At 51.2% G+C, this 25,734-nt stretch overlaps 2 protein-coding genes across 3 annotated transcripts in view; both read left to right on the top strand.

The window, feature by feature from the left end:
- The window catches only part of RANBP17 (RAN binding protein 17), a 330,708-nt gene extending 320,063 nt beyond the window's left edge, over positions 1–10,645 (top strand). For both annotated transcript variants that reach the window (XM_042992442.1, XM_042992448.1), the window contains 3 exons: positions 6,276–6,374; positions 8,258–8,385; positions 10,221–10,645. In XM_042992442.1, the coding sequence (XP_042848376.1) occupies positions 6,276–6,374; positions 8,258–8,385; positions 10,221–10,317 (324 nt within the window). In that variant the 3' untranslated portion in view covers positions 10,318–10,645. The remainder of the gene's footprint in view (positions 1–6,275; positions 6,375–8,257; positions 8,386–10,220) is intronic.
- Positions 10,646–21,423: 10,778 nt separating this feature from the next.
- Positions 21,424–23,734, top strand: TLX3 (T cell leukemia homeobox 3). The gene is made up of 3 exons (XM_042959825.1): positions 21,424–21,985; positions 22,340–22,583; positions 23,524–23,734. Exons 1-3 carry the CDS (start codon positions 21,424–21,426, stop codon positions 23,732–23,734), a joined length of 1,017 nt encoding a protein of 338 aa, XP_042815759.1.
- Positions 23,735–25,734: the final 2,000 nt, after the last annotated feature.

The raw sequence follows: 25,734 nt of genomic DNA, 5'->3' as shown, positions 1-25,734 counted from the left end.
ATTTAACGTAACCTAGATGGTGCAGCGTAGTTAATCCAGGCAGGAGAAGATATACTTATTTGTCCATTGCTTTCATTTTTTATAACATTCCACTGCTATCACATTGGTAGACAGCAGACGGATAGAACAATTGATTCCTTTTTCCTAAAGATGACTAGTATCTAATTTGAGGAGGATCACATTTCAATATCTGCTGTGCACGTGGCCTCAGGAACAGCACTTGGTAATGACAGCAACTCCCTTACTTCCACAAGCACTGAAAACCTGGAAGCTTTTCCTTCTTCAGCAGTGTTCAGAGCCTCCCAGACTCTGGCTCTCCATTCTGGGCATGGGACTCCGGAAAAATTGCTGTGGAGATGGGTGGGAGGTTTTTCTGCTCTTTTGGATCCTGTTGCACTATCCAGGCAGTCCTGGTTTTGCTTTGTGTTTTTGTGTCAGTGTTTTTAGCTAGGGCCAACCTTCCCCCTCCTGTCTTACCGGCCTTCTGAAAGGCCAATTTCGTGTACCAAGAGCTTCCTGAGACTCAGAAGCAGCTCTTCAGTTTGTTATTATGGGTTGTTCCTCAGACATCACCAACTCATTGCATCAAAATCAAGAACAATCTAGCTTGGCCAGGGGTACGGGTAATTTTGTATTCTACTCCTCTTCCCATTAAGGCCCCTAACCTAACAGATTAAGTCACCTCTTAGGCACAGCTCTGACCACCCTTGCTTTGTCTTTCTCCCCCGCCCCATTTAGATCAGGGCACAGGGTGGCTTCATCTTTGGCCTCTCACCTGTCCTCTGGCTGTCCTTCCTTTGTCAAACCAAAGCCTCCTTCTCAGGCCCTCTTTGCACCACCTTTCAGATAGGACAGATTACTCTTGTGCCATCCCCATTTTCCATTTCCCTGATCAAGAGGCAGCAAAGTCGCAGTATAACGAAAATGTGTGTGACCCTGAGAAAAGAGGCGGGGATAGAGAGGGAAGAGCTGGACCTCCCTAACTATATTGAGGATTTGATCCCCGCAGTATCAGGGCTCATAGCGTTACTCGGGTTCAGTTTTTGTCTCTCTGATACAGGTGGGGAGCAAGAGGCAGGGTTAGAATGTTTTCATCTATTTCTTAGAACTCTGTGGAATAGTGTTTAGTTGTATTATTCGGTAGGCTCTAAGAACATGAACAGTGAAAAGTGTTCACCTTGTAGGGAACATTGTAACTCAAAAGAAATTAGCTTAATTTACTGTTTTCAATGATGTTAATGTAAATTACCATGTACGTGGTACTTTTGGTGGGAGGGAAATGGTTATTTTTAGAAAAACGTTCAATGGAGCATTTTCCAGAGACAATCTATTAATTATGTCTACTGTTGTTCATCTTGAGAGTCTGCAAATAATGTTAACCACATTTATAAAAGCTGTAGGTAGGAGGCAGGAAGATCTGCAGACTCTCCAGGAATTGCTGCCCTGGATCCTCATTGTGGGGATTCCAGCAGCTGCCTGACTCTTCAGCAGGTGGCAGGGTGGCTGAACAGAGGAGATGCGTGCGGGCGGCCTGTCCGGGAGGCTCGCTGATGGTGCCAGACTGAGCCATGCCCAGAAGCGAGCCTCTCCTCCCACACCATCCGTTCCCTGGCAGTCTGCAGCAGGGGCCAGACACAGTGCCCCCGCCACCACTGCTGGCGGTCTTGATCCTCACACGCAGCCCCAGAGTGGCAGGCGACAGGCTGGCATGGTGGTGATGAAGGCACAGCCTCTGGACTTGGGCAGACCTGTGCACGTATCTTGCCTCACTTCCTGATAGCTGGTAGCCTGATGCCTTGAGCAAGTTACTTACTCACTCAGGACCTCAGATCCTTAGTCTATGAAGTGAGGATAATGCCTACTTCAAGGTTACCTGAGGCGTAGAGACAGCGTATACACGTGCTGAACAGAGTGCTGAGCTCTCCGTAAACGGTCACTGTTAGTACCTTTGGGCAGTGAGAAGACTCATCCGGCACAGCTTCTTGGGTGCAAGTGCTTGTTGGTAGAGAAGACGGTGGGTCAGCCTTCGGCCTTTGTAACCCGGAAGCCCCCCCACTGAGGGCTTTCCCTGGGAGCTGCTGGCTGGAGGGACACCAGGGACTTAGAAGAGTTCTCGGGCTCTGAGCACAAAGGCCAGATCCTTGGAAACGAACAGTGTATTGGTTTAGATATTTATCCATTTCAGATTTTAGCCAGAGATTGAGGCCAGAACTCTGTGTTTTATACAATCTTCTTTCGGTTCTTTAGCTCCTTATACGCTCTTGATAGTTGATTTCATCCTTTCTCATTCATTTATTCGCATATCCATTCTTTCATTCAGTAGCTATTTCCTAAGCCTCTGGTGTGTGCTAAATGCCATGCTGGTCACTGGGGACACAGAGAACAGCCCCCGCCACCGCCCCATGGTCCCTGCACCCAGGAGTTTACAGACAAGTCTCACTACCAGTCATAACCCCGCACTCACTCCAGCCATGTGACCCCAGCCATCCCGCTCTACCAGCTTCTAGATCCACTGGGCGTCCAATTTCTTTAGAGTACATACTCACCATCTAGCAGCAAAGCATTCAACACAAACCACATCTTTGCTTATTCTGCATCAGCAGGAGACAGAACAGGAAGCATCTGAAGTGAGAGCATGTAATTACCACCTTGTGGTAGGGAGAGTGCCACCCAGCATTCTCGGGTTGCAAAGTCCACTTGGCTTGGGGCTTGTGCCCAAAGCATCTTAGGGTGGGAACATAGGAGAGTTGCTGAGGAGTGAACAGAGATCCAGATGACACAACATTACTTTGGGTTTTTTCGTTTGTTTTTAATTTGTTTTAATGTTTTGGTTTTTTTGTTTGTTTTTGTTGTTGTTTTATTTTGTTTTTTTGAGACAGAGACAGAGAGCAAGCGGGAGAGGGGCAGAGAGAGAGAGGGAGACAGAATCCAAAGCAGGCTCCAGGCTCTGAGTTGTTAGCACAGAGCCCAACGTGGGGCTCAAACCCACAAACTGTGAGATCATGACCTGAGCTAAAGTCGGACGCTTAACCGACTGAGCCACTCAGGCGCCCCAACATTAGTTTGTTTTTTCTTTCCAGGTCAGATATTTGTAGTAGCTTTGTATTTTTTGGAAGATTACAAGTTTTCAGAACAGCAGAAACACTGTCATTCAAACTCCATGCTAATACGTGTGCCAGACCAAATAGGGCTGCTTTTTGGACTATTTCCTATGGTAGGTTATTTTTTTATTGCAACTCTTATTAAATTTAGATAATTGTGAGGAGACTGTAATCTCATGGATCTGGACATAATCAAGACATGAAATGGGGTTCTTCCTTGAACCGTGAAATTCCACTGGATCACACCAAAGAGGGAAACCATAGTTGCAGTAAAGGAATACCGGTAATTATTGAGTGCCTACTATGTGGCAAACACAGAACAAAATGTTTGATATAGACGAAGGAAATCATTCCTCAAAGCAGCCCTTCAGAGTAGTTGCTGTAATCTTTCATTTTATAGGTAAGGAAATAAAGGCTCAGAGAAGTGAAATGACTTGCCCAGCATCCTAGGTTAGGTAAGCAGGGCCGGATTTGGCCTCATTTCTGACTGGCTCCAAAGCCTGTCCCTACCATACGATGTTGGTTTTGTTTCATTGAGAGAAATTTCCTACAAGCTCACGTCCATGCCTGTGGGAAGACAGAAGGAGAAGGAGTAAGTGCTGAGGCAATGGGGAGCATGGTTTTTCTAAGTGGACCAAGCCACACAGCTCCCCTTCCCAAATGGCTGCTCCCCTGGTTGGGTGTATTAGCTGCTTGAGATAGTACAGTGGATAATGTATGTGTTGGACACGGGCCCTGAAAACTGCAGCCTTGGTTGGACATATCTAAAATGGCCATTCCAGCCATCCTGTAACAGTATGGGAAGTGAGCAGAAGTTGGGGGAGTGGAGGCCCCGCTCACAGCACCCCTTGTACTAAATCCTGTGGTGCTTTGTGACTCTGCGCAGGCTGAGGTGGGCTGGGGCAGAGTTGCCAAGGGCTCTCTCCTTACAGTCTTCGTCTGTTCGTGTCATTAACCAGAGAGCCTTCCACGAGAGATTTTGCAGTACCTGGATCAGGATTCTGTACTTACGCATTTTACCCAGTTTTCTTCCATATGGGGAGAGGGAGAGCTTATCCAAAGGAATTTGCCACATTGCTTGAGCTGTGTCCCCTGTACCCTCTAGGATTATTGGAAAGAAGAAAAAAAAAGAATTCTGGAAACGAGCTGCCATGTCAATACCACTTGAGCAGATTTGCTCACTAATTCCCATTTTTCTGGAAGAGTAAAACAATTTTTTCAAAAATCAGACACTTTAGCCAACTTTATTTTTAGAAAAGTATTTTATTCAAACATCTCCTTACTTATTACAGACATAAATACATGCATTCAGACAAATGAATCCACAGGAGAACCGTATAAAGTAATTGGCACATCGCTTCAGGATGCTTTGTCAGTTACTAGAGGAGTTTGGTGCTTCTAACTTTAATCTTTTCCATTAAAATATCCATTCTGCCTTCAGATTCTGAAGCCCATAATATTTTAGACTGTCTCCATAGATCTGTTAGTTTTGCTTGTCAATTTAATTTGTGGCTGTATGACTTTGGGTCGCTTGTTAGATTGTACATGAAAACATGTAATCTGCAAACGATGTTCAGCATGCCGGGCTTTAAGTCCTGCCTCTCCCCAGAGAGACCGGACATACAATAAATATGGAATTGGCAGATTTCATTTGCAACCAGCCTAACTGTTAGGATGATGATGATATATGGGGTAGCAAATGTTTAGAGCTACAAAGATGCTCAGTACTGTTGTTATCACATACCTTAAATGTTTATGGCACTTTCTACTCTTTGCAACACTTTCTATTCCTACCATCTCATTTGATTCTCAGAACTTTCTTGTGCTGGATTATTATTTCCCTCTTTATGGCTAATGCAAGTGACACAGAGAGAGGGAGAGGTTCCATAACTGGCCTGAGATCCCAGGGCAAATTGGATTGCAGCAGTGCAGCAACGAAAGCAGACGTCACCGAAGCCCAGCCAAGGGTCACGTGGGTGGTAGCCTTTGCCACGTAACTGCCATTTCCCCCTGTGCTCTTTGCGGGACAGGGGCTCTGAAGCTGCAGAAACAGAAGGACTAGAGGTGGGCGGTAAAGAGTCCAAGGCAAGGAAAGTGTGCCATCAGCTCCACATAGGTGAACGCAGCTTGCTTCACAGCCACTTGCCCAGACTATTGCGGCAGCCCCATCCCCGGGCTTCCTTCTGTCCTGTCACCTGCAAGAGTACACGTTCTGCATGTCCCCAGAGGGATCTTACTTAAGTGCAAATCTGAGCATGTCTCTCCTTTGCCGCAAACCCACCACTGGCTCCCACTTCATCCGGATGAAGTCCAGGCTCCTCAGCATGGTCTGCCAGCCTGACCCTGGGGTCTTGCTTCTGGCCCCCGTCTCTTTTCTCCTGCCACACTCAGTTCACTCCCAGCCTCCTCTTTTGCTGCCCTCTCTGCCTAGAATGCATTTATGATGCGCCCCCTAAACTGTACCTTCTCTGTGGAACCTTCCCTGACTTCTCAGAGACCCAGAAGCATCCTTCCCTCTGCTGGTAGCCCATTGCACTTGGCCAAGCCCGATTTCTGGCTGTCTCTCTGCTCTGTGCTCTGCCCCAGGAAGCTTCTACCTCCTCAAGGCAGAGGTTGCGGTAGATGCCTATTCTCTTTAAGTGTCTTGCAGACTTTGAACTTAAGAGGATGGATGAGTATGTACATGTAAAAGTGAAGGGAGTAAGTGAATTAGTGAAGACCAAATGAGCCTGAGCCGTAGGAAACGGGACATTCCGAGGTCACATGGAATGTATCCCATTTCTCCCTCCCTCTGAGAGATGTTGCCCCTTCATAACTTGACCTGTGGTGAAATGAGAGGCAGAAAGGAGGGTGAGCTGGGCTTTTACCTGGCGATTTAGCGTGGAGGACAGCATACCAGGGTTGGGAGGCAGAGACTGATCCTCTTAGCCTCGTAACCTCTGACTTCTGCCCACCCAGAAGGTTCTCACCAAAGCTTTTGGTGGTGGGAACTCTTATCAGGGAGCTGGCCAAGAGTTCCTACGTGCAGCATTATAGGCTCACAGAGTCAAAGCTCTTGGTCCAGGAAGAGCCCTCATGGCTGTTGGCAAAATGTAGGGGTAGAAGGTAAGCACAAAAAAGACCTGGGACTGGGGGACCTCTGGGCCAGGGTCTTCATATGACTCTGTCTTCTAGATGATGTCTGTCCTCATGAACACCATTGTCTTTGAAGACTGTCGGAACCAGTGGTCAGTATCCAGGCCTCTCCTGGGGCTCATCCTGCTCAATGAGAAGGTGAGTGTGATCACAGGAAGGTCCATGGGAGGGGGTCACTGCGGGGAGGGAGTAGCTGTGCACCAGGCCAAGCTGTGACAAGAACAGAAGGAACAACGGAGCTTGAGCTGGGACCTCAAGCGCCCCGGGGCAAGGCCATGTTCCCCCAGCAGGCCCTTCCCCAAAGATCTTCTTCAGGTAAGTGGAGGCCTCAAGACCAGCTCTCCTGGAACCCAGCACTCCCCACGCATTGGCAGGTGGTTTGCTCAGTATTCTTCAAGCTCAGCCTCACTCCCCTCTTCTGTTTCCAGGGGAATTCTGAGCTACGACTCTCCTACTTCTTGCTTGGCTCCCTCTTATATTTGGGATCCCCAGTGCCCTGCACTGTAGTGGCCCTCAGGGACTCACCGCAGAGCCAGCACCCTTCACCTGGGAGCACGAGTCCCCAGCTTGTTAAATGCACTCACCACCCTGGGCTGCTTCCCAGGCCCTCCAGCTTCCTCTCGAACCCACCCCTGTCTCCCCAGCAGTCAGTAGGAACAGTACATTACTGCTCAGGAGAATGAATTGTCTATACAATAAGATAGTACTGGGGAGAAAGACAGTGAGATTAGAGGCAGCCGCATACATTAAAATTCAAACTGAAATCCCAGCCTTGGAAGGAAACTAATAGAAGAAGAAAATATATCAAAAAGAGAAGAGCTGTCTCATCATTCACCTGTGCCGAAGTATCCAATTTTAGCCACATTCAATAGCACTGTCATTCATCTTCCCTTGGTGTTATTGTGATTTAAATCCAAGCTCTATAAAAGAGAGCAGTTCTTTTAAAATGATTGAGAGGGAATAAGGGCAAATTCAGTGTTTAGAAAAAGCTTATGACATCACAATATTATACTTTACTGATGGAGGCAATATTTCACGGTTTGGGATGAAAAACTAATAATTTTCTATTTGGTGTGAGTCACTGCATCATTATAAAAGGGAAAAATAAGTAGTTTTGTGCATTCCCAATCTTGTTCAAGAAGACATTGTGGTTTAAGTGTAATGCCTCTGATATATAGTATTTAAGTATTAGTCTGACTACATATTAATTACGTGTGTTTTTGATGTGGGCCGTTTTAATGTATGATGGAAATTAAATATCATGCTGTTTGGGCTTGGAAGGATAAACACATGACTGACAAAATGTTGTCTTTGTGCCGAAATTAAGCTGTTTCCAATGATTAGAATCTGTGTGTAAGCACGAGAGCTTGTGTTTGTGTAAAAGGTAGCGGACCCCAGCAGAGGAGAAGGGGTTGTGTAGTTCTTTGTGACCAGGTATGACAGGTGGATTTCCTAGTTCAGGAACGCTCTCCCAGAGCTACGCAAGCCCCTTAGCTCCCCGCCTCAACAGAGCAGATCCAGCCTAACCCAGGGGACAGGGACTTGGGACAAAGTCTGGGGTTGTTTGAGAAGTGATTCACTAAAGCCCAGATGATGATGCAGCCTGAGGGGGGATACCTGGGCCTTTTCCTCCAGTCACCCCAAGTTCTCCCTGTTAAGTTCTTTGCCTCAGCCTGAAAGGCCCTTCCTCTTTCCTTTCAGCCTTTCTGTGATGAGTGGAGAGGAGAGTCAGGAAGACCTTCACATGCTCGGTCCCCCACAGAGGACCTAAATTGTTCAGTGACCATAGAACAATTATAGCAAGAAATTTTTATGAGAAGGGACAATACAGTTTATACCTAGCAATGTATCTACTGCCTTGGTTTTCTCTGAAGGCTTAAAGTTCAAAGTGGGGCCTGGACCAGAGCTCCCCTGAGAGTCAGGAGCACTAAGCAGATGGAGCAGGTAGAACTCCTCCCCCACAGCTCTCTCGGGGCCCAGGTTTGAAGTCAGGGCCCTGAGGTTGTTCCGTCTCCCCACAGTATTTCAGCGAACTGAGGGCAAGCCTGATCAACAGCCAGCCTCTCCCCAAGCAGGAGGTCCTGGCCCAGTGCTTCAGGAACCTGATGGAAGGCGTGGAACAGAGCCTGTCCACCAAGAACAGAGACAGGTAAGCACTGTGCAGTAAGCCCAACATCTCTGGCTTGTGGAAATGAACTGGGGTTGTTCTTAACACAGCTCACATATAGATGTGACTTTTCTGTTATACCTCGTAACCCTAAACGCGGTTTATTTCCATCCAGTAAATATTACTAGGTATTTGCTTTTTTAAAGCACCATGCTAGGCACTATTTAGGGATGCAGAGATGAACAAAATGCAGCCTGTGCCCTTATGCACTTTATAATCCAGCACGAGGTAGGGAAAATAACTCACTGAGAAGGTCAAAAGAAGGAAAGCTCAGATCTGCCATGAGGGACAAGGAAAGTTCCTGGCATTTGAACAGGCACAAGCTTTGAGGTCAGATAAACTCCAATTTAAATTTTATCCCTGCCCTCTATAGGCTGTGTGGCAGCGAATAAGGCAGTCAACTGCTCTGATCCTCCGTTTTCTCATCCACAAAATTGGTTATGATATTTAAATGACAGAATGGAGTAAAGCATGGTACCTAGGACATAGGAGCCATGGTAAACATTAGTTCCTTCTTCTGCCTGACCTGTAAGAGTGCCTAGTTTTACAGTTGCCAATGAGATCTAAATGAAAGAAACCGAGACTTACCAGGTATGCCTCCATTGTTCATTTTTTTAGAGCACAAAATTTTACTGAATATCTATTATGTGCTAGGCATTGAAGATACCAGTGGTGAACTAACTGTTCAAGGTTTTTGCCTCATAGAGCTTCTAGTGGGGGAAACAGATAATAATGAACAATAGAGAAAGAAAATGGTTTTTGGGGGGGAGTGCTGGGGGGGGGGCAGAACTGCCTGCACCACCCTTTTATAAAAGTGGCAACATTCAAATGTTTGACCATTTAAAATGCAAATCATCAGTCATTCCAGCAACCACTGCAGCCAGCGTGTGGTGGAGTCCCCAGCCTGGGCTCTGACAATACAAAGCCAAGTGTGACAGACTCTGCAAACACATACCCTTGACTGCTTGTTCCACGCCGCAATCCTCTGTCAGGCAGGAGGGCAACCTCTGAGGCCAGCAGAAGAGACTTAGTGAATGGGGACACCCCAGGTGCCTCAGGTGGGGGAAGATTGCTTGACCTGAGGCTTGGGAATTTGAGTATCAATTGATTGTTGAAAATAATGTCAAACAGCCCTCCTGTTCAAGAGAGCACTAGCCAACAAGGACTAGATGCTTTCCATGTACCGTGCACTGTGTTGAGTGCTTACAGGCATTGTCTCAACTGACTCGGTAAATTCTCACTTCACACAATCCCATGGGGTAGCTACTCAAGTTGAGCACCAAGACAAGAGGTTAAATGTTCATCCAAGATCACCCAGTTAAGAAGTGGTGGAGCCAGGATTTGAACTCAGGTAATCTAGCCCAGTGCCCCCTCTTTTTGAACCACTAAGCCCGGTTTTCTCATCCACAAAATGAGGATACAAATACCTACCTTTGGGAAGACTTGTGATGCTTAAGTGAATCTATACGTAAACTCAACCCAGTGCCTGGCACAAAAGGTTTGATTCTTTCCTTCATATTCCTTACCATCTCTGTGTAATTTGATTTTTTTTTAATTTTAAATAGTACACCCACAAAATGTACCCCTCAAATGGGTCTGGGTATATATGGTGGTAACCCTTGTTTTCTGGCCGGGGAAGGTGGAGAAGGGGGTGTTGGTGGCCAAAAGTAATGGCTGCAGTGGAGGCGGGAGGCAGGAGCTCAGCCAGGACCTGGGGCTCTCTCCCAGGTTCTGAGCTCCACAGTGGCTTTATCCTCCAGAGGCTCATATAACTTCCGCCTTGCCACTGCCCTTGGCCTTTCTTCCTCTTTCCACAGGTTCACCCAGAACCTGTCCGTCTTCAGAAGAGATGTGGCAGAGGCCCTGCGGACTGATGGCAGCACCGAGCCGTGCAGTCTGGATATGATGAGCTGACCGCCTTCCCTGACCATGTGCCGAGCAGCCTTTACCAAGAGACTCTTGTGGGTCCGGGTCCGAGGACAGCTATGTCGGCTAGCCCAGGAGAATCTATTTTTCAAAACAAACAACAACAAAAGCCCTACCTTTTTATAAGTCTGGCCTAATTATAAGAATTTATAACAGTGCACAAACAATGTAAATTCAGTCTTTACATTGAAAAAAAGCAAAAGATGTGTTTTCAGTCTTTCTAAAAAATAGCATTATCTTTGTTCTTATAAATGCTCCGAAAGGGTGTAGAAACAATATTTAACCAAAGAACTTAATAAACCAGGTTTGAACTTAAGTGTGTGCTAGTTAATGGAACTCTGTTGTAATCAAGGTTGTGAATGTGCTGGAGATGCAACCTTCAACATGGATCCTGAGTTGAGACAAATACCATTTGAACCCATTAAGTTAGTCGTTTCTTATGAGTCTGAAAGCAGCAGCGTTAGGGGTCTCGGAGCTGTGGGTATTTAGAACGAGCCTGGGAGCGCTCCGAAGCATCCCACAGGACTGCGCGCAGCCCTCTTGGCCTCAGCAGCATCTGATAAAGTTGAGAGACAGTAACACAATTAAATGACTTACAAATAACGTTTGCTTTTCACTGGCATAAATCTGAAGTGGTTCGGTCTAGAAGAATTAAGCTGTGCAATTACTGCCTGCAGAGATATTCCTTCAGGAGTCAGGCAGCCCCTGCAAGAAGTTCTGGGTGGTGCCGACACCCGGTCTTTCTGCCTCCACTTAACTTGTAGGACAAGCTGAAGGTGTCTAATTAAAATATATATTCAAGGGGTGCCTGGGTGGCTCAGTCAGTTAAGCGTCCGACTTCAGCTCAGGTCACGATCTCGCAGTCCATGGGTTTGAGCCCCGCGTCGGGCTCTGGGCTGACGGCTCAGAGCCCGGAGCCTGCTTTGGATTCTGTGTCTCCCTTTCTCTCTGCCCCTCCCCTTCTCATGCTCGCTCGCTATCTCTCTCTCTCTGTCAAAAATAAACAAACATTAAAAAAAAATTTTTTTAATCTATATCCAAGACAGCTTTGCCTTCTTGAGACACCCAAAACAGTTCTGGATTTTCAGAGGATCAGGTTTCCATCTGTCCACAAAAACTCTTATTACTGTAGGGATTGCAGCTTAACCCAAACCCAGGACATGAAGGAGGCCTTCCCACTTTGTGATAGACTGTAACTAGGCTATTAATTTGAGCTTGCCACTGTCTTACGGCTTTTGTATGTCACTGCCCTGTCTACACGGTTCAGGCTTGTAATAAATATCGTGCCCTTTATTTCTAATAAGACATGAAAGGTTGGCCTTACTGGTGAAGAAGTAGTAAATCCACAGGCTCCTGTGATAATCACGTTTCCCAGACTAGTGTTTCTTGAAACCTTTCTTGGTACTTGAGTTTAGCAACAGGTTTGTCACATAAAAGCAAAATCACCCAAGGTTATCTCAAAATGTTTTCCTTCTCTATGTGAACCCAAGAAATCAGGGAAATGTGTGTTACAGATAGGGTGACTTCTGGTATTTAATGAAGAAGGAGGCCTTAGCCTTATGCTATATTTCTTTAGCACTGGGAAATGTAATTTTCCCTGAGAAGGCAAACTCTAAACTTTATGAAACATCAACTATCTGTGCAAGTCCGACTTGAGGACGTCTGTTTCTCAGGGGCTTATTACTGCATATTCGTCTCACAAAAGTGCTTCATAGAAGGTCTGTCCCACTCTGACACTTCTTTCTTTTATTATTTTTTTTTATGTTTGTTTATATTTGAGAGAGAAAGAGTGTGAGCAGGGGAAGAGCAGAGAGAGAGGAAGACACAGAATCCCAGACAGGCTCCAGGCTCTGAACTGTCAGCGCAGAGCCGGACGTGGGGCTTGAACCCACGAACCATGAGATCATGACCTGAGCCAAAGTCAGATGTGTAAACAACTGAGCCGCCCAGGCACCCCCCCTCTGACACTTCTTTACAAAAGTTGGACCTGAAAGCACCACACCATCTGCACTGAAATGCTCCCAAGAAAATAACAATGCACACTTGCTTTTCTTGGCCGCATTGCCAAAGGTCACCTGGTGGTTTCACACCAGCCAGGGAAGGCACCATCAGCCTTGGCCTTGGAGAGCCGCTCCCACAGGAGGACTTGTCAGGCCTGCCCTGACGGCCAACCTCAGCCTGCTCTTGGTGGAGATTTACAGCACGCCTCGAGGCGGCACACAGGCTGAGAACAGACATAGCAAATACTTAACAGAACATCTGCCATGCCCCTTCCATGTGTGATCGCCCTTGGTCCTCACAAGAGCCCTGTGAAGGCAGACGGCATTCTTCTCCCCCTTCAGATAAGGAAAGTGCGGCTCATAGGTGGTACGTAGGTTACACAGGTCACACAGGTGAGATCTGAACCCATCTCTCTCACCTCAAAGCAATTCCTGCTTTCTTCCAAGAAGACCTGGATTTAAGAATGATGAGCTGAGGGGCACCTGGGTGGCTCAGTCGGTTGAGCGTCCCAACTCTTGATTTCCGCTCGGGTCATGATCTCACAGTTCGTGGGATCCAGCCCCACACTGGGCTCTGTGTTGACAGCATGGAGCCTGCTTGGGATTCTCTCTCTCCCTCTGCCCCTCCCTACCTCTCTCCTTCTCTCTCTTCCTCCCTCCCAAATAAACAAAAATAAATACTTTAAAAAAAAAAAAAAAAAAAAAGAATGGTGAGTTGAAACCAGTTAATATGTACATCCACTTTCATGTGTGTTTCTGAACTCTGTTGCTACAGAACAAATTACCCCAAACTGTATTGGCTTAGAACAACAGTGGTTATCTCACAGTTTCTGGGGGTCAGAAATCTGTATGTAGCTGGATCCTCCACTTAAGGGTCCCTCACAGACTGCCATCCACATTGTTGGGCTGTGGTCATCCCAGGACTCAACTGGGGAAGGATCTGCTTCCACACTCACTCATGGTGAGGAGTCAGCTCCTCACAGATTGGTGATCTGAGAGCCTCAGTGCCTTGCCGAATGGGCCTCTCCATAGGGCGGCACGCAGCATGGCGTCTTGGCTTCATCAAGAGCGAGCAGAAGAGCGAAGAGACATTGCTGCAGTCTGGAAGTCCAGCCTCTTAGCTCATCTCAGAAGGGGCATCCCATCACTTTTGCCGTATTCCCTTGGAAGGAAATCGCTAGGCCCAGCCCGCGCCCAAGGGGAGGGGTTACCCAAGGGCCTGAATACCAGGAGGCAGGGATCTACGGACGCCATTTTCAAAGCTGCTTGCCACAGCTCTCTTAACCAGCCTTTACTGGAGAGGTTAATTAAGTGTGGCTACAGGTTTCTCCCTTGAAACCTCGAAAGGAATCTTGATTTTCTTTGGAGGGTGAATGAAGTTCCATCCTGTGCCCTAAGGAAGAAAAGATGGTAGGAAAGCTGGCATGTTTCCGGGGCACATTACAGTGCGCACTCACCCCACTACCGAAGCTGTTTGGGAACTGTGCCCCCACCCACAGCCTGCCCTGAAGACTCCTGGGGAAACAGTTCTCTGGAGGGACACCTTATGCCGGCGATAAATCCAGCGTTCAAGGGCACACCCACACTTGTGGAATCTACACAAAGGAGAACTAGTTGGATCTGTTATGTACTCGAACGAGGTCACAGGAGTATGTAACTCACATTCAGCAACAGGAAGAAATAAACAGCGCAGGCAGGTCTCCCGGGTCAGAGTGAGGGTGCAGTGGGAGGTGCAGGCCAGTGCTGGCTCACCTCATTCTCCCGGGGAGGCCGCCGTGCAGACAAGTATCGTTCGTGCAGTGGCATCGGGGCGGGGTCTACATCTAGCCAACTGCTCCAGTTGATACTCAAGCAAGAAACGGTGTGAAGGTGTTTTGACTTTGCTCGATGGTTGCCTTCCACACTGACTTAAGAACCTGACCCTGAGAAAGCTGTATCCCGCTTATATTCCAGATGTTTCCATTTTTCTGTGTTTGCCATTCAGGCTTCTCTAGGATGCGGGGGCTGGGGGATGAAAGCGCATGAGTCCCTGTGCCATGTGATGATCCCAGCTGCCCAGAGGAGCCCTCTTGGCCCCCCAGACTCGCTTCCACTGGCCCTGCCAACCTAGAAGTGCCACTGGATTGCGGTACTGAAGGTCTCTTTCAGCGTGCAAAACAGGCCTGGCATATAGCCATCAGCTGAGACCTCTTGAGGATTAGTTACCCACCAATAGAGAGCTGGGCATGAGAACAAGGAATAGGATAGTCTGGATGAGAGAAACTGGGAAAGTGAAAAATCTGGCAGATGGAAACCCTATCTAGATGGAGGTCAGTCCAGCAGTTTGGCGGTGGTAGCCTCTGGGAGAACTCAGCTCCGTACAGTGACGTGGGAGAGAGCACCTGGAGAGGAGAGCAAGGTGAGTAGAAAGGGAGAAAGTAACAGTTTCAAGGCAAAAATTAATTATAAGCACATTTATTATTGAGCAGCCACTGAGCATTGCAAATACCTACCCCATTTAAATTAATGTTTCCCAATTAGAATATCAAGTAAGTAATATTATCCCCATTTTAGAGATGAGAAAACTGAGACTAAATGACTGCCCCCAGGCCACATAGCTAACAAGTGGACAAGCCGGGTCAAAATCAGGTCAGCCTGGGGCGCCTGGGCTGTTAAATCAGTTAAGTGTCCGACTTGATTTCAGCTCAGATCACAAACCCAGACTCTTGGGATTGAGCCTGCTTAAGCTTCTTCTATCTCTCCCTCTCCCCAATTCACATTCTCTCTTGATAAAAAAATCAGATCAGCCTGACTCCAGAACTCATGTCTCTTATCCTTTATAATCCCTTAAACTGGGTGCTTCACCACCGGACTTCAGGGCCAGTGGATGGGGAGGTGGGCCTGGAACCCTCCAGGAGCCCCAAATGGAGCTGGACACTCTCAAAGAAAGGCCAGTCCAACACCTGGGTTCCTTGTATGCTGTGTCCATGGGTTCCGCCACCGATTCACCCTCCTCCCTGAACTTTACAAAATCGTTCTTGAGACTTTTTAATGTTTTATTGAGGTGCAAGTTTACGATGACAGCAAACCTTTCAAACTACAGCAAGAGTAACCTGCCTCCTTGGCATATTAAAAAATAATGGTAGTGTCGGTTTTTACGTCCCATAGTTTGGATTGCTGATAAGAGCGCTTCCTTGACAAGATTCTTTTTGAGGTTTACAGAAAGCGTAATAAAATATGTAAGTTACATTTCCACAAACAAAAGCTATAACATAAGTTATTTATAAGCGTGAGATACAACAGTATCACGATAAATAAACCATAAAGGGTACCTGCAACATCCATCTTAATGTAATTTGCCCAACCAAAGTGTTGAAACGAAGTCAAATTTAGTAGAGAAATCTGTCAGGAAGAGAGGAAAGTTGTAGAACACAAAATGGAGAAAATGGCTGATGGGTGGTGGAGGGAAACGAGGGCATGGGATCAGTTTAGGGGGTATCCAGATGGCCCTCACATGTGGCTGCCTTCAGTGCCTAATCTCACTCCCCTGCGCCCGTGTGCACTGACCAGTCCCTCTCTCCTTGCACTCGGCCATCTGCACCTGGTCCCTGCTCACACACCCCTCCGCATCCGCCCAGCCCTCTCCCTTCCTGTCTCACACCCTGTGTCTTAACCCCCAGCCCCATGGCCAGCTTCTTGATATGGCTGCCAGCCTCCCTGCCTCAAGGCCAGGGCCCCGGTGGGACTCGGCACAAAGATCCTGGAAATCATTCATTCACTCATTCATTCGCCTACCACAGATAAAGTATGAGACAAAGTCCCTGCCTTCAGAGAGCTGGCGAACAGGATAAATAAGATGGGTTTCAAAGGCAACGAATGTAAGGATGAGAATAAACAGGGATGGGGCGCCTGGGTGGCTCAGTCCGTTGAGCGACCGACTTCGGCTCAGGTCATGATCTCACGGTTTGTGAGTTTGAGCCCCGTGATGGGCTTTGTGCTGACAACTCAGAGCCTGAAGCCTGCTTCGGATTCTGTGTCTCCCTTTCTCTCTGCCTCTCCCCTGATCATGCTCTGTCTCTCTGTGTCTCAAAAATAAATAAACATTAAAAAAAAATTTTAATAAAAAAAAAAAAAGAAACGGATAGAGAGTGACAGGGGAGAGGGGGCTACTTTGGAGGATGGGCAGAGAGCCATAACTGACCTGCATTTTCAAAGATGGAAAAGGCACCAGCTTCGGGCAGAGCTGGGGGAAGTGAATGCTGAACCCGCGTATGCGCACAATCCCAGATGCACTTGGATCCCTTTTCCCATCCCTTCATCTGACCTTGCTGTGTGCTCCTCAGGTTAGTACCACAAACTTGTGATGCGGATCCTCCAGCAGGCCCAGCCCCAACACATAGAATAACATGCTGTCAATGCTGTTGTGTCCCAAAGGAGCTCTCCGACTAGCAGAAGGGACAGAAAGCCCCACCATGGCCAGTCCTCATGCCTCTGCTTCCGGGCACCTTCACCCAGCTCCTCCACTAATCTTCCCTGCGCCCTCAGTCCTTACTACCTGCTCCCAGAGTAGAAATGGGAGAATGAGGTAAAGGGAAAAGCATGGGCTCTGGGGTTAAGATAGTCCTGGGTTCAAATCCCAACTCCAGCCTTCTCAGCTGCATACCCCTGGGCGAGAGATTCACGTCCCTCAACCAACTGTCCTTTGAGTCTCGTGACTGGTGCTGGGGGGCACAAAGACCACACAGTACCAGGTGGCCTTTGCCTTCCTCCAGCTGGCAGAGTCGAGAAGGCCTTGCAGGCTTCCTCAGGAAGGCCCCTCCCTAGTCTTTCCCATCATGGGGAGGCAGCAACAAAGAGTTCAAACTACCTTACTCCCACTAACAGATGGGCAAACTGAGCCCCAAAGTTGGGACACGGTCCAGAAAATTTGAACAGGTGCTCAGTACATATGTGTTGAATAGATGAATGAATGAGCGAATCAGTTTGGGCAGGCATCTTTAGAGCCTTCCATCCTGAGAACTGCAAGGGCCCCCAGAGACTTCCAACCCGGGTGTGCAAACAAAGAGTGGAAGGTGGACAGGTAAGCAACCTGTGACACGGTTATGTGTGCCAAATTGTGTGTGTGTGTGTCTTTGTCTATGGAAGTAGTCCATAACATTTTCATCGATCTTTCAAATAGGATCGCTGACCCAAATATATTTAAGAGCCCTGATTCAATCTCTACCCCCATTTCATAGATAGGGAAATTGAGTCCAATTCACCCAAGAAATAAGCAGCAAAACGAGACTGGACTAACTTGGCCTCCTGAACATGGGCAGTTGGGAATCCCAACATCCTGTCCTCCAGCCCTGAAGCCACCCCTCTCTCCTGGATGTCTCCCAGCAAGGCCCCCACCAGTCCACTGGTCCTCCCAACTTCTCCAAGGGGAAGAAGAGACAGTGCATTGCACTCAGAAATCTTTCTGGCCCCCACAACCCCAGTTCTTAGAATTTTCATCGTCTAATCTCTCTTCTTGGGCATGTGCATATGTGTCTGTCATTGTTCAACTGATAGCAGGCAAGAAGGGACAGCATAAATTTATAATCTCAGGAACACCAATTACGCATCAAAACATATTTGGGCAAAAGGTGCTTAGAGGTAAATTTATGACCTTTTATATATTTCTTAAAAAAAAAAAAGAAACGTTGATAAAAAACATTAACTAGATTTTCACCTCAACAAAGAAGAAAAAGTTAATGAAAATAAATCAAAACATTCCTCAAAGACATGACATAAAAAAGAAGATAAGGAAATAAAAGGCTTCTCCTTAAGACCAGTAAAATAGACAAACCTTTGGCAAATATGATAAGAGAAGACACAACTGAGAAACACTGAGAGTGGAGAGCAGAGGATGTTAGCTCAGATTCACATGAGAGTTTCCAATTATGGAAGAATCTTCCCACAACATTGTTACAACGAATTTGAGAACTTGGATGAAATGGACAATATTCTGGGCACTGGCTTCCGAATGGGAGTATGCATCAGAATCACCTAGAGGGCTTGTTAAAGCAGATTGCCTAGCCCTACCCTGGAGTTTCCGATTCAGGAGGTCTGGGCTAGGGTCCAAGAATCTGCAATTCTAACAAATTCCCAGGTGCTGCTGCTGCTTCTGGTCCAGGCACACATTTTGAGAACCCCTGTCCCAGGGACTGCTATCTGCCCCATTTACTCCCCTTCCTGAGCTGGCTAACCTCTCTGCTCTGTCTGGACTGGGAAAGAGGGGGGTTGCTATCAGTGGCCTACTGCTGGATGACCACGAAACTAGGCACCTCAGAAAGCTGGGACCCAGGTGGCGAGGCAGAATTCTGCCCCTGCCTTGCACTGTTTTCACCTGGATGGGCTCTTTGAATCCCATGACATCGGTACTTTTGCTTTACTAGATGAGGAACTGACGTGCAAAAAGGGTGAATTCCCCAAGCCCACAGCTGGCAAACAGAGGTTCTTAAGCACTGGGCCAGTCACCATGCCCTGGGGGCAGTGTGGGCCACATCACCCACTTCTCTTTAATTCTTTTTTTTTTTAACTTTTTTAAATGTTTATTTATTTTTGAGACAGAGTGCAAGCAGGGAAGAGCAGAGAGAGAGGGAGACACAGAATCGGAAGCAGGCTCCAGGATCCAAGCTGTCAGCACAGAGCCCAACACGGGCTCGAACCCACGAACGAACGGGGAGATCATGACCCCAGCCGAACGCTTAGCCAGTGAGCCACCCAGGCGCCCCTAATTCTATGCCCACATACCTGTGTGGGGTGGGCCTTGTTATCCCAATTTAACAAAGCCAGGAAGTGGGGAGGACAGGCCTGGAACCCTGGGCTTTGGATGCCAGAAGGGAAATGGAGCAGGCGAGGTGACTCCCTAGCCCTGGAGAAGGGGGGCTGTGAGCTGCATGAACTCTCTGACCTGAAGTTCCCTCATCAGGTAAAAAATGGGATCAATAACAGCCTTCCCTCACAGGGTGGTTGGGAGAAATAAGTAAATGCCCACCCCCTGCCCGGCACACACTACGTTCTCCACCTACAGCAGCCCTACTGTTGTCGTTAAAGTTATTATTATATAATCCAGTTCCTCACAGGCATGTCCACAGACCTTATCTCATTTACTTCTCACGGCCACCCTGGGGGTAGCTATTACCCTTCCTATTTTACAAATAAGGAAAATGAGGCTCCAGGAGGGGCAATGAGGGGCCAAACAGTCCCCAAACCACTGGTGGCAGAGCCTGAAATAGAAGCAGGAGGCCCCCAGTATGGAGTCAGTGTTCCATTTGAAGATTCTTGGATTTCCAAGGAAAGAGGGCTTGTCCTGCCCCAGGCACCCTGCCCTCCTCACCAGTGCCTCACTCTCCAGTGGCCTCATTCTCTCCACCCAGCAAGAGCCAGCGACTAGCCCAAGGTCACTCATCGGGCGGTGACCTGACTCAGGAACCCAGGCCTTAAGACTGCAGATCTTGAAACCTCTGAGCTACTGGGGGTAGACTATTAGGAAGAACCCCCAACATGCTGCCTCCCACCTTTCCTGGTCCTCTAAGACTGACCCTGCGGATAGACAAATAAATAACATTTTTGTGTTCAAGATACTGAGCCTCTGCAAATAACCTAAAACTGCAAACAGATAAACAAGAACCATCAGAATAATACGTCAACCATCACGTTGCGGGTGGGAGTGGGAGGGCAGCCACAGCCCCTCAGTGCCTACTGTGTGCCAGGCCCTAAGCCCTACCTACCTTCTCTCAATATCTCACGCAAGACTTACGACAATCCCGCAATGCACGCGTGGCCCATTTTATAAACGAGAAAACCAAGCCCAAAGATATGAAGTCACTTGCCCAAGGTCACTGAACTAGAAAGTGACCGACCCAATGTGAACACTCTTCTGGCCAACCGCCTATCAGAGCTCTCACCACGTCCGCAAGACAGGGAGAGCGAGAGGGGCCTGGCCAGGGGTGCAGCAGTCATTTTGCACCTAACGATTTTAGAATTCGCGAGTAGAAAACGATTCTGTATGTCTCCTCCAGGGGAGACAGCTGAGGCTGGCGCTGGGGGTGACCGCTCGGCGTACGGTCCTGTCCTGTCCACGGTGCCCCTCGACCCGCCTTGACAGTCCCTGAGAGCGTGAGCGGAGCAGGGAGGGAGCGGTTCAACACTCAGGCTGGCCGGGAGCGGGAGGGGCTCGCAGCCCCCGTTACCCAAAGAAATCCCGCTCTTAAAAGATGAACAGCCTCTGCGCCTTGCCTCTCGGGCACCCCGATCCCCACACCTGCCGTGCCACGGGCGGGTCCCCACGCGCGACCATAGTCCCGTCCATCCTGCAACGAATTTCGAGGGGCTGGATCCCCGCTCCCCACCGGGGGACCCTGGGTCCCTAGACCAGCTGGGCCAGGCACGCGTGGGCTTCGGGGGGGTCACACCTCGGTCCGCCTGGCGGGAGCCGGCGACTGCCTCCAAAGTGGCCCGAGCGGGGGCGAATTCTCCCCACGCGGGTCGGCGTCCTCGGGAGCGCGGCACACGCGGCGGGCTCCCCTCACGCGGCGCGCTAGGAGCGCGGAGCTCGTGCGGGGTAGTGCGCTCCTTTCGTTGCTCCCGCGGCGGTGGAGAGTCCAAGACGCTTCCGCGGATTCCACAGGGTCATTCCGGACTTGCCACTCCATTGCAATGGAGAGGATTCGCATGGTTTGGTTTTTGCCCAGATGACAAAATTTGGAAGAAAACGAAACCCCCCTCAGCAAGAGGCAATCTCACCGGCAGAGCGCCCTGGCCCGCCCCGCGCTGCGGCCGGGGAAGCGGCCCCGGCCGGGAGGAGCGGGGAGCGTCTGCTAATTGCAGCTTCGTTAGATTTCGGGTTTGGGAGGCTGCGGTTCGGGCGCTAATATCCGCCGCCCATTATCCCGGCTAATAAATTTGACCTATTGTTCGTTTGTTAAAATGATGTCACCTTGGAACAGTCCCTAAGCTCCTATTTCCATGAATTAGGCCTTTATTGAAAGCCGGGAGCCAATGGGAGGAGAGAGGCTTGTTGATCGCAGCCAATGGCTGCGGCGGGAGAGGAATTAGCAGCGGAAACTCCAGGTTCGGTTCAAGAAAGATGACACAGAGCCTGTCGGGCCCGCGCACTCTTGGCAAAGTTTCAGTGCAACGAGAGGCGCCGGGCGCTCCATGGCCGCGCCGTAACAGGGACCCAGCCGCCTCCCCGCCCAGCCCAGCCCAGCCCTTCCGCCCGCCCAGGATGGAGGCGCCCGCCAGCGCGCAGACCCCGCACCCGCACGAGCCCATCAGCTTCGGCATCGACCAGATCCTCAACAGCCCGGACCAGGACAGCGCACCGGCCCCGCGGGGCCCCGACGGCGCCAGCTACCTGGGAGGGCCCCCCGGGGGCCGTCCGGGCGCCACATACCCGTCTCTGCCCGCCTCCTTTGCCGGCCTCGGCGCGCCCTTCGAGGACCCGGGATCTTACAGTGTCAACCTGAGCCTGGCGCCCGCCGGAGTGATCCGAGTGCCAGCGCACAGGCCGCTGCCCGGGGCCGTGCCACCGCCTCTGCCTAGCGCGCTGCCCGCCATGCCCTCCGTGCCCACGGTCTCCAGCCTGGGCGGCCTCAATTTTCCCTGGATGGAGAGCAGCCGCCGCTTCGTGAAAGACCGCTTCACAGGTGAGCAGGGCGAGCGAACAAGCGCCGGGCCTTGGCCCTCCCGGGGCCAGAGGCGCCGCGCCCTAGGTGCTCCACTCCGGGAAACGATTCCGGAGGCCCAAGCGCGACGGAGGCCTTAGTGCCCGGGGCCCCGGGCTACCGTAGGGGGAGGAAAATCAGGGAGTTTCGGGGAAATAAGCCTACGCCCAGGGGAAGAGGGGAGTATCTCCCAACCGGCTTGGTGCCGCTGGGGACGCGGGGGACCAACGAAATAGCGGAGCACCCTGCGCCCAACCGGGCGGCACGGGGTCCGCGTGGGGCCTGAAAGGCAGTCGAGCCGGGCTGGGCTTAAGGGGGCCTCGTGTGTCTCCGCAGCGGCGGCGGCGCTCACGCCCTTCACCGTGACCCGGCGCATCGGCCACCCTTACCAGAACAGGACACCGCCCAAGCGTAAGAAGCCGCGCACGTCCTTTTCTCGGGTGCAGATCTGCGAGCTGGAAAAGCGCTTCCACCGCCAGAAGTACCTGGCCTCCGCCGAGAGGGCGGCGCTCGCCAAGTCCCTCAAAATGACGGACGCGCAGGTCAAGACCTGGTTCCAAAACCGGAGGACCAAATGGCGGTGAGAGAGGCCCGGCTCAGCCCGTCTTGCACCCGCCCTTCACCTTGCCCCGCGCCGCAGCCTCGCGCTCTCCCCATTCTGTGCTACCCGCTACCCGCCCTCCCAGGGCTGCGCCTTCCCACTCCTTCCCAAATTTTATCTCCCTTGTCTCCTTCCCGCCGGCCTGTTTCTCTCCCCACTCTCTCGCGCCTCGGCTTCTCCTCCATTCCCATCCCTGTATCGCTCTCGTGCGCCTCTCCAACTCTCCGTGTTTTCTTCCGCTTCTGGGGCCGCTCAGTTTCCTCTCACCTGCACCTTCACCAGCATCCACCCCACCCCCCACCCTGGGGTCTCTCGCACTTTCCTTCTCCCTCCCACCAGCCCTCTCGGATCTCCGACAGTCCGCGCGGGCTCCGTGTTCCCCCTGTGGCTCCCCATCCTGACTCCAGCCCCGTTTTTATCCGATCCCTATTTCCATACAACCCGTGAACGGCGAAGCGATCGCGTTTTGGAAGAGAGGTTCGAGAAGGGCCTGGGAGAACTGGATGAGGCTGACCTGGCCCAGGGACACCGCGCGGGCAGTGCAGAGCCAGCCCTCCCACCCGCGAACCCTAGCGTCCCGACTGCCCGCAGGGCTGAGTCAGTTACACGCATGCCCTGCCCTTGTTGTCCCGCAAAAGAAACATCTTTGTTGTTGGCGAAGCCACAATACGCGGACGTGCAGGTGGGCGGCGGGCGGAGTCCCCTCCCCACGACCGCCCGGCACACAACAAAAATAAACGATGCCAACCCACTCCCCGGACGCGCGGGCCTCGGGCGCACAGCGCCAGCAGGGGTGCAGACGGGTCCTGCGCCTCGAGGCTCCCGGCTGGCCTCCGCTCCCGGGAGGGCTGGGGCCCCGCCGGCGGCCCCGCAGTGCCGGGTGCATGACGGTGCTGTCCCTCTCCCTCCCCCGGTGCAGGCGGCAGACGGCGGAGGAGCGGGAGGCGGAGCGGCAGCAGGCGAGCCGGCTCATGCTGCAGCTGCAACACGACGCCTTCCAAAAGAGCCTCAACGACTCCATCCAGCCCGACCCTCTCTGTCTGCACAACTCGTCGCTGTTTGCTCTGCAGAATCTGCAGCCCTGGGAGGAGGACAGCTCCAAGGTCCCCGCCGTCACTTCTCTGGTGTGAGCCACGGATCGCCAAGGATCGCCAAGGATCGCCGCCCCCACCCGGCGGGGCGCCCCGGGCCCCCAGCCGGGCTGGGGGGACCCGAGGCCGAGAGGGACAGGGGCCTCCGAGCTCCAGTAGGCCCCGGGGCGCGGCCGCATCCCCGCCGGCCGCGGAGGGGGGCTGGGCCCGGGCTCCGCGCGGCTGCACAATCCGAGCCCCTGCCCCGCGCCCAGTCCCGCCCCAGGCCCGGGCCTGACAAAGAAAGCGCCTTACGTTTCTCCGCCCCTCGCCCGCACCCCCCCGGGCCGGGCGCCTGTATTATACTTTGTACTTTTGCCCAAACGTGTAAATAATAAAAGTTTTGGCTTTTTTCTTTAGAAACCGGCCACCTGCTTCCCCCGCGGGGGCCGCTAGAGGAGGGGCGGCCGACCAGGTGGCTGGGGGGGAGCGCCAGGGCTGGGGCACCCTGCGTTTAGGCTGGGTCCACTCCTCTCCTTTTCCGTTCCTTTTATTTAAGTCGTTTTATTTAATAAAAAAGTTAGCTATTTCACTTAACGCCGCTTTTATTTCGTTTTCGTTCCAATAATGCTCGGCGAGGCCGGCCCTGCGCCCCACCCCTTCGGCGGTAGAGGCCGAGCCGCAGTGTACGGGGGCGCATCCACATCTCCAAGCTTCGTCGGTTTTCGCCTCAGCTCCGACCCCGGCCCCGGGCCCCGCGGAGGATCCGCGGTGCAGGTCAGTGCGTGCCGGCCGCCGGCAGTTTGGGTGCCGGCGGTGTAGGGCGGACGTGGGAAGGGCACTCTAGGCCCAGAGGTCGCAGGCCCGCGCCAGGCAGGGTTGGGGATCACAGGCCCCGGGTGGGCCAACAGTTAGGTCGTCAGTGGCCGGGCCCACCTAGGAGGTGAGAGGCCCCGCGACCTTGAACTTCTAAGAACTCGAAGCCCTCACCCCCGTGCCCACTGTCCTCTTTTTCCAGTGAGGCCTCGGGTCTTGGGCGGACGCAAGGACTGGCTATGGGGGATCTGGGAGCACTGTGGGCGGGCCGTGGGCACAGAATCGGCACGCTTCCTGGTCTCCAAACGCTCGGCGTCTGAGGAGTAAGTGCGGGCCACAAATTCAGAACACCTGCACCCTTTTGGGTTGCGTGGGACCACAGGTGGAGCGTGGCGTCATGTGACGTCACCGCACCCGGGCGGCGTCACTGCACACGAGAGGGGCGGGGCGCCCAGAACGCCGGGAACACCAAGCCCAGGTGTGAAAGCAGCCAGGCCCAGTTCACCCAGCTTTACCTCCGGTCGAAAGCTGGGAATTTCTGGATCACGCGCTGGGCGTTAGGTGGTCCCTTCCAACAAGACACACGGTCGAAGCGTTCGTGAACATTTCCTCTTGCTCCCTGATTTTTGTTCCTCCCTTTTATTAGGTCTTTTAAATTTTTTCTTATGTCTGGCCTCTCCACTTCTTTCTCTACGATGTTCTCTATTTTCTATTCTATTCATTACTCTTGGTCTCTGTGTTCCTAGGACTTTTGCTTTTCCTTTACAGTTTTTTGCTTCCCTGTATAATTCGTTTACTGTTGCTTTTAGTTTTTCCAACTCTTTCTTTGTCGTCTCTTCCCCCCCCCCCCTCCATTTCAGACTCTCCCGTCCATCCTCTCTCTCTCCACCACCCCCCCCCCCCCCCGGTTTCTTTTTCACCTGTCTTCCTCCTTCCCTCTTCTTGTCCTTTTTGCTTTCTCCTTCTGGTCTCAGAATCTCTTTGCTTCTGTCTTTCTCTCGGTCACTGGCTCCTCGTCTCCTTCGTGCCCTCCTCCTGGCCGAGCTCCCATTAGCTTCCTGAGGCTAACCAGTTCTGGGGCTGTCCCTCGGGCGCTGTGACAGCCTCACCCGCTTCATCACGCCGCTTCCCTCCGGACCAAGCGCCGCCCCGCGGGGCTCGCGTGTTTGGGCGCCTTCGCAGGACGCGGGCTGCGGGATTCTGTACACTGGCGGGGCTCGAGAAAGGGGTGCGGGTAGTCTGAG

The sequence above is a fragment of the Panthera tigris genome, chromosome A1 (assembly GCF_018350195.1).
Source record: "Panthera tigris isolate Pti1 chromosome A1, P.tigris_Pti1_mat1.1, whole genome shotgun sequence".
NCBI lineage: Eukaryota > Metazoa > Chordata > Mammalia > Carnivora > Felidae > Panthera > Panthera tigris.
This window is presented reverse-complemented; position numbering and strand designations above follow the sequence as displayed.